The sequence below is a fragment of the Seriola dumerili genome, unplaced genomic scaffold (assembly GCF_002260705.1).
Source record: "Seriola dumerili isolate Sdu_G_001 unplaced genomic scaffold, Sdu_1.0 BDQW01000609.1, whole genome shotgun sequence".
NCBI classification, from domain to species: domain Eukaryota; kingdom Metazoa; phylum Chordata; class Actinopteri; order Carangiformes; family Carangidae; genus Seriola; species Seriola dumerili.
Window position 1 is genome coordinate 918,389 of NW_019174864.1, and position 12,266 is coordinate 930,654.

The 12,266-nt window shown below is 41.9% G+C and overlaps 1 protein-coding gene across 1 annotated transcript in view; it reads right to left on the reverse strand.

Annotated features, from left to right (window-relative positions):
- Positions 1-12,266, reverse strand: part of LOC111236272 (syntaxin-binding protein 4-like) — an 80,759-nt gene that overhangs the window by 3,386 nt on the left and 65,107 nt on the right. The window contains exons 13-18 of the mRNA XM_022764948.1: positions 11,750-11,846; positions 7,887-8,014; positions 5,441-5,533; positions 3,312-3,377; positions 3,001-3,195; positions 452-568 (exon numbers count right to left, since the gene is read on the reverse strand). Coding sequence (XP_022620669.1) covers positions 452-568; positions 3,001-3,195; positions 3,312-3,377; positions 5,441-5,533; positions 7,887-8,014; positions 11,750-11,846 — 696 coding nt within the window. The remainder of the gene's footprint in view (positions 1-451; positions 569-3,000; positions 3,196-3,311; positions 3,378-5,440; positions 5,534-7,886; positions 8,015-11,749; positions 11,847-12,266) is intronic.

Below are 12,266 nucleotides of genomic sequence, written 5' to 3' on the forward strand. Positions count from 1 at the left end.
GCTGGTGCAGTGGGCCCTGGGTTCCTCCTGGTGCAGGACAACGCCCGGCCTCATGTGGCCAGAGTGTGTAGGCAGTTCCATGATGATGAAGGCATTGATGCCATTGACTGGCCCTCACGTTCCCTTGACCTGAGTTGCCGTGATGAAATTCACGCAAGTTGGATCAGCCTGTGATTTCAGTTTCTTACTTTGATTTTGGGTGTGCTTGTGAATCCTGCCCTCAGTGGGTTGATGATTTTGGTTTCCATTGACCAGTGTTATGTCATTTTGTTCTCAACAAAGTATAAAATGTACATCAGTAAAGATTTTCAACTTGAGCAATTCGTTCATCAAGATCTGATTTGTCATTTAAGTTTTCCCCTAATTTTTTTGAGCAGTGTATATAAAAATGTGTAAAGTTTATGAAGTATAATACATTATAATACAATATAAAGTATAAATCCGGTGTTACCTGAGCGAAGCCCAGCAGTTTCTTGTTGGAGAGCTCCAGGTGTTTCCTGCTCAGCTCAGACTTCCTCAGCTGACAGTCGAAGGTCGTCAGCCTCCTGTTCAGCTCCAGCACGTCCTCCTGACGAACACACACAGACATGCCCACTCAATAATATGTGTGTGTGTGTGTGTGTGTGCACTTGTAGCATGTTTCAGCTCCAATGGTTTATTTTGCTTAAGAAGAAGACATGTTCTCATTAGAGAACACATGGTTTTCACTGTAACTGTGAGACATGTGAACCAACTAAAGGTCTGTAAATACAATATCCAGTGTATCTGTACAGTGGAACAGTTGCTCTGTAACAACACAGAGTAAAGCAGAGATGTTTAGTGGAAGGAGACTGTGTCTCTGCTGATATCAACACCCATGCATTTTCAAGTACTGATACAATATCAATACTGATACAATACCAATACTGATACTGATACAATATCAATACTTATACCAATACTGATACAATACCAATACATTATCTATACTGATACCAATACTGATGAAACTCTGAAGTCAAAACTAATTCTATGTGTTGAGGTGTGGTGGAAAGGAGACTCAGGTTCATAAACAGGCCTCAGGTGCATCTTTATTATTCAAGTTTTCAAATATAGTGGAAAGTTTTGAAAATTGACATACATCCTCATCAGCTACTGTTGTGTGAATATTAGATGAACAAGATACCATTAAACCACTGAAGAAGAAGAGGTGATTAACAACGGATCTCCAGTCAAAGCTCGATGGAAAACATGTTTGTTTCATATATTAATGTGAGGAAGGTCCAGTCTCTTCATCATCGCTCCATGTTTAAGAGATGTTTGGAACTTAAACATCTCTTGCATCATTTATTCACATTTTGGTTTTATTGTTGCACTAACCTTTCCATCTGAGCATAAAAATGTTTTTTACAATATTTCAACTTGATTTTTTTGAATTTCCACAGAATCTGCTCTGTCTGGAGAAAGAGAACAAATGAAGGAAGGAGGAAATGAATAAAAGAGAAGAGGGAAGAAGGAGGAAGGTAGTGGTTGATCAGATGACATATTTAAACTCATCTGACCATGTGACCATGTGTTGCAGTAGCTGTCATTTTTTTGGTGAAGAGCTTTCAGACCTCTATCCTCATTTCCATTATTCTCTTATCTTCTTCATCTCTGGGCACTGCTTTGTCTCACAGCTGATTCCTGTGAGGCTCTGTGCCAGTGTGCAGCAGAGGATTTACCACCTGAGATGAAAAGCCACAGGTAGAGAGGCAGTAAGCTCAGAGCCATAGGAAACAAATATAAAGCCTCCTCTTCATCAAAGCAGCTGGTGAGAACAGAGGAGAAGCTCGGAGGCTCAGGCTGTTGGAAATGTGGCTCGATGCGTTTTACAGAGATGAGGCTACAAACGCAGGCAGCCAGCTGCAGGCCTCCGGCACGTGACAGAGGAGGGTGGAGGGAAGACAGAAGAAGGAATCACACAGTCAGCTCTTGGTTCTGGGTCTGAGTCTGTACAAACTGTGGCAAGCTACAAACTACACACAGCTGCTTCACCGACGATTGATGTGATATCATCCAACAGAAACATACATTCAGACGAATGAACGATGAATGAAAACCTACAGCGCGGGTATCTATAGGTACTGGAACCAGCTCAACTTCCACCTGGTATTAACATACTGATCTTTACCTGGATGTCTAATCTGGATAAGAAACTAGAATCACCTCCTGGTGGTTGTCTACCTCCTCCAATCAGACTACTTTCAGGTTACATCCCTGTTTATCCAGAGTCAAACAAAATATGACATCACATGCACATCTATAAAGTGCATGTACACTCTTTGTTCGACATCAGTCTGCAATTACACTCTGTTGTGACTGTATAATGACTTTTTGCAAAGCTTTTTATTAAAATACACAAAGGCAACGTGATCATTTTGTCAGCTCTTTATTTTTGGATTTCCACCACCACCTTTAGCCACCAAAATCTAATCAGTTCATCTTGAGTCCAAGGCTGTGGTTGAAAAGTGTTTTTTTCTTATGAAGGTTCAAACTAGGTGAAATGAGCTGAAGTATCTGACCAGCATCATGTTCAGAGCTTCTCTTCTCTAAATGATAAGGAAAGGCGCTTCAGTGCTTCCTATATTATCTCCTTTAGCAGAGGAAACACTGGACCTTCCTTTACCAAAGCAGAGCCACATGTAGAAACAACAGAGCAGCTGTTTACCGTTTTACCTTTAAAAATTCTGTTAAGTAAAAGTACTAAAAGTATTATTAGCAAAATGTTTTATATTATTATCTATTATACTATTGGATAATCATAAGTGATGCATTAACATGAAATCCGCCTTTAATGTTGCAGCTGGTTGATGCAAAGTTAGACTACTTCATATGTTGTTGATTATATGTATATATTATATGTTATTTGTTGATGTAAAATTGGAATCTACAAAGCAACTGAAACCTCAGAGTAGAAGTCGAAAATAAAATAACAAAATTTTTACGGTTAAAACAGTTAATTACCTGTTTGAAACCCACCTTGGTGGCTTCCACTCGTGCTTGCCTTTTGCTGGCCAGCTGGTTCTTCAGGTCTCTGATCTCAGCCTCCAGCAGCTGGATCACCTCCTCGTAGTCCTGCTCAGCGCTGCTGGTCTGCCGCTGCACTGCCTCAGCCTCAGCTGCCTGCAGGCGACTCTTCAGACGGGTGTTTTCCTCCACAGTCAAACACGCTTTCTGAGGACAACAGAATGCTCTGTAGTAAATCATTAAAATAATAAGTCTCACTGGTTCCAACATCTAAAGTCATGCTGAGAGTCTCACTGTGGACACTGTCCTGGCTCGTCTCTCACCTCTGACGTCTTCTGCAGCTCCTCCTCCAGGGTTTTCTTGCTGTGCTCCATGTCCTTCAGCATCACCTGCCAAGAGAGGCAGCAGATGAAGCCCAGGAGGATTTCACAGCTCCATCACCAGGCCAGTGGGTCTGAGCCCTCCTAACTGGGACTGGCTGGGAAGAACCAGACTACATAACAGAGAAATTTCCCTCAGCCCTCTTCAAAGTGATGTATTTCATTTGGTCAACGAGGCGAGTGTGCACTGTCTTCCAACTGAGCCTGGGCTTTCCCTTCACTTCCATAGTCTCAGCCATTCTGCAGTTCTGAATCTACGACTCACACTGTGGACTGCAAACACACTGTGATGGATGCACCAGCAACCTCACACTGAACCAAGGCATAGTGGGAACTCTTTTTATCGACTTAGTTTAAGAGTCTTCCTTTCTTAGCATGAAACTTACAGATCAATGATTCCACACAGGTTTTGGTTGATATAACATACACAGTTTTATTAGCAAGTAGCGTACATACCTGGCCTGGCATCAGTCACAAGCCATCAAAGAATTTCATTGTAAGGAAATGCAGAGTTACAGCCTCTCTGTGCCATGCATGAACACACACACACACACACACACACACACACACACACACCAACCTCCCTTCCTCTGTCCTTCTCTAGATAAGAGTCATAAACTACAACCCACATTCCAATCCTGGGTAGTGACCAGCAGAACTCTCTTCACAGACACAGATCTGAGGAAGAATGTAAAATTAAATATCTAGCTGTTCTGTAACTCATGAGATGTTCCTATGCAATAGTTCAATCCCAAACTTCTATCCCATAGAATGTTTGAAATGTAACATGTAGATTTTAAGACAATGTCCTTCATGTGACCATACTGTCAGCATCCTTCACACAGGTAACACACACTACATGACATCCAGAATGTCCATATTATTATTACAGTCAAAGAACTGCTGTGTAATCCACATTTATAGACTATTAGCTTTTAGCTTTAGTTTGATCAGTTAACCACTTGTATCATGATTAATTCCAGGTTTGAAGGATGTAATATGAAATCTACACTTGTATTACTCCTGTCTGTCATTATTAGTGCCATTAGGTTTATATGTTGTTTCATTTAATGTTTTATGGTCATGGTGGAAGACGGATGTGTGAGTTTATAAGTAAACTCTAGAATTAAACTATTCAAAAGTTCAGTGGAAAATTACTCTATTCTCCAAGTGGAAACACAGGAGAAGATGAGTGACAACCCTGAAACATGCGCCAGCCCCCAGGGGATAAAACAGTCGTGATCAATTCACACATTCCTCTAAGTCATCAGCTCAAAGCCCAGCTCAATGGCTCTGTAGCATAGCTCCAAAGTCTTTGCCATGGCTCTTAGCCATTTTTGAACTTGATCGCTTTGTCCACATCCTTTATTCTTTCTTTGCCACGTGCTCCAAGTAACATTCTTTTTGTCTACACGCGCAATCTTTTAATTTTATAAGCCAAGTCAAGACCAACTGAACAAAAACAACAGATGTGCCTCAGAGTAATTTTGTAGCTTTTTAAATATTATCAACTGGTCAACGCCAGTCTCCTCTAAAGTTATCCAGCCAAAGTGAAGAGCATTAGAGTTTGTTTTGCATCAACCTGCAAGAGACATCAGCAGATAACACATCTGACCACGACCGCCTTGCAGAGAAGCCGACCAGAAAAAAAATGGACATTATTTTTCAAAGAACTACCTGTGTCTCTCTGGTCTATCAGTTCAGTCCCTGACACACACCTACTGAAGTATCTGCTCACAGCAGCCAAACACACTGTGGAGCTGAGAGGATTCTTCACCTCATGTTGTGTTAACAAAAAAGAAAGAGGAGAGTCAACAACGTTTTGCGACATCTCAGCATCAGATGATGGTTTCCACATCGCATCAAACGCACTCAGTACTAGCTTTTGTCCTGCGTGCTCCATCCACTCCTTCCTGTCTTTCTATCAGAGACATGGCACACAATCTGTGACTAATAGTAAATTACAAATGTTTGATACAGTTGTGTCTGTTTGAATGTCACATGAGCTTCATCCATCTACATCACTTTGTATATGTGTGTGTGTGTGTGTGTGTGTGTGTGTGTGTGTTCACCTTGAGCTGCTTCATCTGGGTCTGCAGTTGCTTCACCTCTGTCTGAAACTGCTCCATCTCCTCACTGCTGTAGCTGCATTCTGATTCATATGTCTGCACACACACACACACACACACACACACACACACACACACACACACACACACACACACACACACACACACACACACAAAGACAAAAACCTTAGGGACACTCAAAAGCCAAAGAAAAGAAGCAGGTTTTAAGTTTAGTCTTAAAAATGTCCACAGAGGAGGAACATTTCATTTGAAGAGGTAAATTGTTCCAAAGTTTTGTGGCAGCTACTGCAAACAAAACAAAACAGTCTGACTGCAGCGTTCTGCACTGCCTGTAGTTGAGACAGGGTGGACCGGGTGACGCCCAGATAGAGGCTGCTGCAGTAATCCAACCGGGAGGAAACTAAAATGTTGATTTATATCCTTCAAATTATTGACAGAGAGGAACAGTTTCAATTTGGCGATGTTTCTTAGATGGAAATAGCAACCTTTCACAATAGTGTTGATTTGTTTGTCAAATGTTAGGGCTGAATCAAACATGACACTGAGATTTTTGGCCTGAGCAAGAAGGTGAGGGGCCAGGGGTCCTAAGAGATGTGCTACACTCCTGGTGGAGTCGGCGGGACCAAACAAGACCACTTTAGTCTTCCTAACATTTTATTGAAGACAGTTATTTGCCATACAATCTTTCACATCCTGGAGGCAGTCGAGGAAAGAGCTAACTGAGTTAGTAATAGCATTGTCACCAGGTTGTAAGGAGAGGTATAGCTGAGGGGAGCAAGTATGAGGAAAATAAAATAGGCCCTAAAATGGAGCCTTGAGGTACTCCACATGTGATGGGGGCAGAAGAGGTTTCCAGATTTGACAGAAAAAGATCTATCTGTCAGGTATGAGGCAAACCACTGCAAGCCCTGCCCTGTTGCTCAAGATGGTTCAAGAGGATAGTATTGTCCACTGTATCAAAGGTGGAGCTAAGGTCTAGCAGGATTTATAAGGCAAAATTATTTAAAGCTGAGGTATCAAGGTTAGGTTTTTTGATACAGGGATGAACTGCATGTTTAAAGCAAGAGGGAACAGAGCCAATGGATAGGATAAGATTGTGGGACCTACAGTGTCAAACACTTCCTTCAACAGGCGAGTGGGAATAATGTCCAGGGGGCAATAGTTGGCTTTGTATTTAGAACTATGTCTTTAATATGAGCAAGGGACACAGGCTCAAAGTTTCTTTGGACAGCAGAGCAAGGAGGGAGGACATTGGGAGAAGGTGGAATATGAGATTGGATGTTTTCAAGTGTATGTTCAAGTTTATGTCTCTCTGTGTTTCTTTGTCAGAGGCTTTGGGATGCTGCTGGTTGTAAGACACTGTGAGACACTGTGAGAGGCTGTGAGAGGCTGTGAGACACTGTGAGAGGTTGTGAGATGCTGTGAGACACTGTGAGAGGCTGTGAGACACTGTGAGAGGTTGTGAGAGGGTGTGAGAGTGTGTGAGAGGGTGTGAGACGCTGTGAGAGGCTGTGAGACACTGTGAGAGACTGTGAGACACTGTGAGAGGTTGTGAGAGGTTGTGAGAGGCTGTGAGAGGCTGTGAGAGGGTGTAAGAGGCTGTGAGAGGCTGTGAGAGGCTGTGAGAGGCTGTGAGAGGGTGTAAGAGGCTGTGAGAGGCTGTGAGAGGTTGTGAGAGCCTGTGAGAGGGTGTAAGAGGCTGTGAGAGGGTGTGAGATGCTGTGAGATGCTGCGAGAGGGTGTGAGAGGGTGTGAGAGGGTGTGAGGGGCTGTGAGGGGCTGTAAGAGAGTATAAGATGCTGTGAGAGGATGTGAGGGTGTGAGAGGGTGCAAGAGGGTGTGAGAGGGTGTAAGAGGCTGTGGGAGGCTGTGAGAGAGTGTGAGAGGGTGTGAGGGGCTGCCAGAGGCTGTGAGAGGGTGTGAGGGGCTGTGAAAGGCTGTAAGAGGCTGTGAGAGGGTGTACAAGGCTGTGAGAGGGTGTGAGAGGGTATACAAGGCTGTGAGAGGGTGAGAGAGGGTGTGAGGGGCTGTGAGGGGCTGTAAGAGGGTGTAAGATGCTGTGAACGGGTGCGAGAGGGTGTGAGGGGCTGTGAGGGGCTGTAAGAGGGTGTAAGATGCTGTGAAAGGGTGTGAGAGGGTGTGAAAAGGTGCAAGAGGGTGCGAGAGGGTGTAAGAGGCTGTGAGAGGGTGTGAGAGGGTGTGAGATGCTGCGAGAGGGTGTGAGAAGACGTGAGAAGATGTGAGAGGGCGTGAGAGGGGGCATGAGAGGGGGCATGAGAGGGCGTGAGATGCTGTGAGACACTGCTAGAGGCTGTGAGAAGATGTGAGAGGGTGTGAGAGGCTGTGAGAGGCTGTGAGAGGGTGTGAGAGGCTGTGAGAGGGTGTGAGAGGCTGTGAGAGGCTATGAGAGGGTGTGGCTGCAGCTTACAGGTGAGTGGAAGGCCGATGTGTCCATCAGACTGGCTGCTTCATGATAGGAGAACATGAAGGGACCTGACCCTAAACCCAGCTCCTCGAGGTTCTCCTGGAAGACACTCCGGGTCGCCTCTACAAAGTCTGAGAGTCAACAGAGAGATACAGAAAGAAAAATGTTTACTGTGGGAAAACCAGAGTAACCATGGCAACCAGGAAACACACAGACACAGAATACACAACTGTGTTAACTTTGCTCTCCTCTACTTTCAGTTTATGCAACAATGCATAGTCTTTTTCCTTACACCTCATCTACACTGCTGAAACAACTGGAGAGTTTTAATAACTATATCAAAGTTAATGTGAAGTCTAAGATGATTAAGAACATTGTAAAGTAAAAAAATAAGTTAGATAAAACCAGGATAAATAAGTAAAAATAATAAAAACACAAATGAGTAAAATAGTTAAACTTGAAGAATAAATAAAGCAATTCAAATTTAAAACGAATTAATCAATTTAAACGAGAAAAAATGGAGGTGAAATGAGATAAAATCCAAAACTTTAACTGCCCTAAGGATACAAATGAGGATGAATTTATTTGATCTGTGTTAAGAACTAATCATTGGTTCACTGCAGGGAATTAACAGCAGTGTGTGCAGCATCTAAAATACAGTATCATCAGCATAAAGATTTAGATTCCACGTAGTTACAGAAATTCTTCTGTAATGTCATCAGTGTAGAGAGTGGACAGAAGAGGTCCCAGGATTGAGCCTTGTGGGACACCAAAGATTTATCATACAGACATTCATTACTGTCTGTCCATGAGGAAACTCATTTTTCATTTTAGAAAGAAAGGACTGACAAATGGTTTCAGTGCATGATCAATGGTATCAAATACCTTTGATAGATGAATAAAAAAAGTTGAACAGTGTTTCTTATTTTCCAAAGTTGAGATGATGTAATTTTAAAGAGGCGGCATTAACAGTACTGTGCTTTTCTCTGAAACCTGATTGGTGGATGCTTAGAATAGAATGTGCTGAAAGGAATGATGTAGGCTGATTATTTACTATAAATCCCAGCCCTTGTTAAAATCTGCTGGATCGCTGTCAGATGATATCAGGCCACCACTCATCACAATCATCTTTTTACCATCTTAGAAACATTTCCAAAATAAAATCTTTTTTAACTTTGAAAGACACAGAAATTAATTTACACACCTCACCCAGAAATCTATTGATCATCTCCAGATTGTACAAAACTCTGCTGCTAGGCTTTTAACCAGAACAAAGACATGTGACCACATCACTCTTGTTTCAGCCTCCTTACACTGGCTCCCAGTAAGTTTGAGAATAGATTTTAAGATTTTATTGATTACTTTTTGAAAACTAAAGGGGATAGAGTGTTTGCAGTGAGGGCCCTGAGGTTCTGGAATGATATGGATATAAGTTCGGCTGAGTCCGTAACCTCCTTTAAGACTCTTCTTAAAATATACTTTTATCAAAGAGCTTTTGCTGGTTTTACTTTCCCTTGAATTGTTTTATTTCTCTTAAAATGACTCTGTTTTGCTTTTTATACACCTGATTGTTTTAATTGATTTTATTGATTCCATTTTTTGCTGCCTTTATAATTAATTTAAATTAATTTAGATAAATTTAAATAAATCATTATCATTATTATTATTATTGTTAAAACGTAAAGGTTAGAAATATATGTTATGTAGCTACAGTTGGAGCAACAAGCAATCTTGGTCCACCAAACTCTATAAATTTATAGTAATGCATCGGTCACATCACCAGAAGAGAGCAGCTGTAGGAGTAAAATAAGCTTGGCATTAGTTAGGTTCTGATCAACAGTGGGCAGAGGGGGTCCTGTGTAAGTTCCACCAAACACATCATTAGCAGATGCACAGATCTCTGTATGGTCTGCTGTTGGATACCTGATTGAGGCAGATGGCCGCCCACCCTGAGTTCGGTTCTGCTCGAGGTTTCTGCCTCTTAAAAGGAAGTCTTTCCTTGCCACTGTTGCCTAGTGCTTGCTCTTGGTGGGAATTGTTGGGTCTCTGTAAATATTATTATAAAGAGAGGTCTAAACCTGCTCTATTTGGAAAGTGCCTTGAGACCACTAATGTTGTGAATTGTCACTATACAAATAAAATTTACTTGACATCAGCTGTGACCAGAGGAGGAAGTGGGAGGGAAGACTTGGAGAATTCATTGCTCTCCACAGTTTTGCTGGCTTTGAATACGATTTGGGAATCAAAAACAAATAATTATGAGATTCAGCAGATTTTTCATTGCAGATGTGTATTTGTTCTAGTACATCTGGCTAGGGCCAAACCCTATATTGTGCAATCAACTACTGACATAAAACAGCTAATTCAACAGATAGGACTTTAGTGGTATCAAGAATATCTCTTGCCAGAGGATCATTCAAAAAGACCCATAGTTTTTTAATTGTGGTACTTCTAATGCAAGTGTCTGTCTGTGTAATGGCTCAGTTTGAAGCAACTAAGGGCATGACATTTTGAAGGAACCTATTTTTTAATGAGGCCTTTCAAACAACACCAAGTTTGTCCGGTTCAATTGCTCTATTCTTTTTTTCCCTCTGTGATATACGGTAACACGGTGATGAGGCTCAGGTTTCACTACAACTCTACTGAATGCAAGGTGCTTTAGTGAAGTTGGCAAGATGTGAAGATGCCAAATGCAAGAGACACCAAATGCAAGAGCCAGGCAACCAGAGTGGCTCAGTAGACTGCGGCTCAGCACTCTGTGGACCAGTGTTGAAATATCATGAGTCAGTTGGTCAGTCGGTCATTCAGCTAGTCGGTCAGTCAGTGAATCAGTCAGTCAGTCAGTCAATTATAGCACTGGCCCTGCTGTTGTGGTCCAGCCAAAAATCTTACAACCCAAGTAAGGTGAAAGACGTACATTCCAAGACCCAAAGGAAGCTTTGTTCTACACTGCCTTCATTCTCTCCACACTCACCTCTAGCTCTAGTCTGTGCCTAATATTTAAAGGAATAGAACTGAAGGATTAAGGACAGAGTAGACTGAGTTCAAAGAAGCAGTGGGGTCAGACTTTATGTGTGGTGCATTTAGACAAGACAATGCAGGGTTCACAGCAGCAGGAGGAGACTCTGGGATCTTTACTGAGTCACAGAAAAACACTTCAGTTCAGGAGGTGGTGAAATGTTGCAATTTTCTGAAGCTCAGCAACATTCAGAATATTAAATATCAGCTCTCTAATGACCTGTATATGGTTACACATACCAATGCCTCTGGTTATTAAGGGCTCATCTGGCTCAAACACTGTGAGATTCTTCTGTCTGCATTTCAGAATAGCAACCTACACAACATGGCGTTGACTTTCTTGTTTCAAAAGTTTATCTGCATCTAACTGAAATGACTAAACCATCTGGACTTCTGAGTGAAAAGTCCAAATGTGAATTTTAGCAGTTATTTGATCAATACATCACTTGCATTCCTATATGTAGATATGGAAAAACGAGAAATTATGATAGGAAACATTTATGATATGATATGAATGAAATATAAACCATTTATTAAACTTCCAAGATTTATATTTTTACAGCTTTTATATGCATAACATTTATGAACTGTTGCCTGCAGTATTGCTGCACAAACAGACACAGCTGCTTCATGGTTACAAAATCTGACACCGTATACAAGTGACACAACCAGTCAGTGACATGCAGCCATCACACAGAGCATGTGATTTGACAGGATTTCAACACAGATCTTTTACCTTGCTGTGGAGTCAACCCGATAGGTGTGTGACTTGTTTCAGTGTGTGTGTGTGTGTGTTTGTGTGTGTGTGTGTGTGTGTGTGTATGTGTGTGTTTGCAAGTCTGCTTCACCTCCATAGGCCACGGTGCCCTGTGGGTCTGTGGTCAGATTCTGTCTCAACTTCTTCCTCTTCTCTTCTGTGATGTCCAACCCGAGGAAAGACAAGGCCTGAGAGAGACAGACAGAGACAAAGGAAATAAAGGCACAGAGACATAGAGATATTTTTACCATGAGCCACTGGAATCACTTGAAGAAGAAGAACTACTGTACATATATGTACTGTCATCAAACTGCAGTACATGGCCTACTGAGAGCTATTGATATACATAGGTTGGATTAGTGTAACAATACAAATCAACAGCAGCTACAACTACATCCTTTAAAATGAGTGTTGAATCGACACCTCTGTGAATCAGTTTCAACAAAACCTTTGTGGGGGGAGGATTTGTCACACACTGTGAGTGTGTGTCAGCGACATTTTCATTTTCATTTTAATTTAGTGTAAAAAAATTCAGTTAAATCCTTGAGTAATGGCTAAAAAGTGTTTTGTGAGGTCACCTTGACCTTGGCCCTTTGACGGTGACCTCA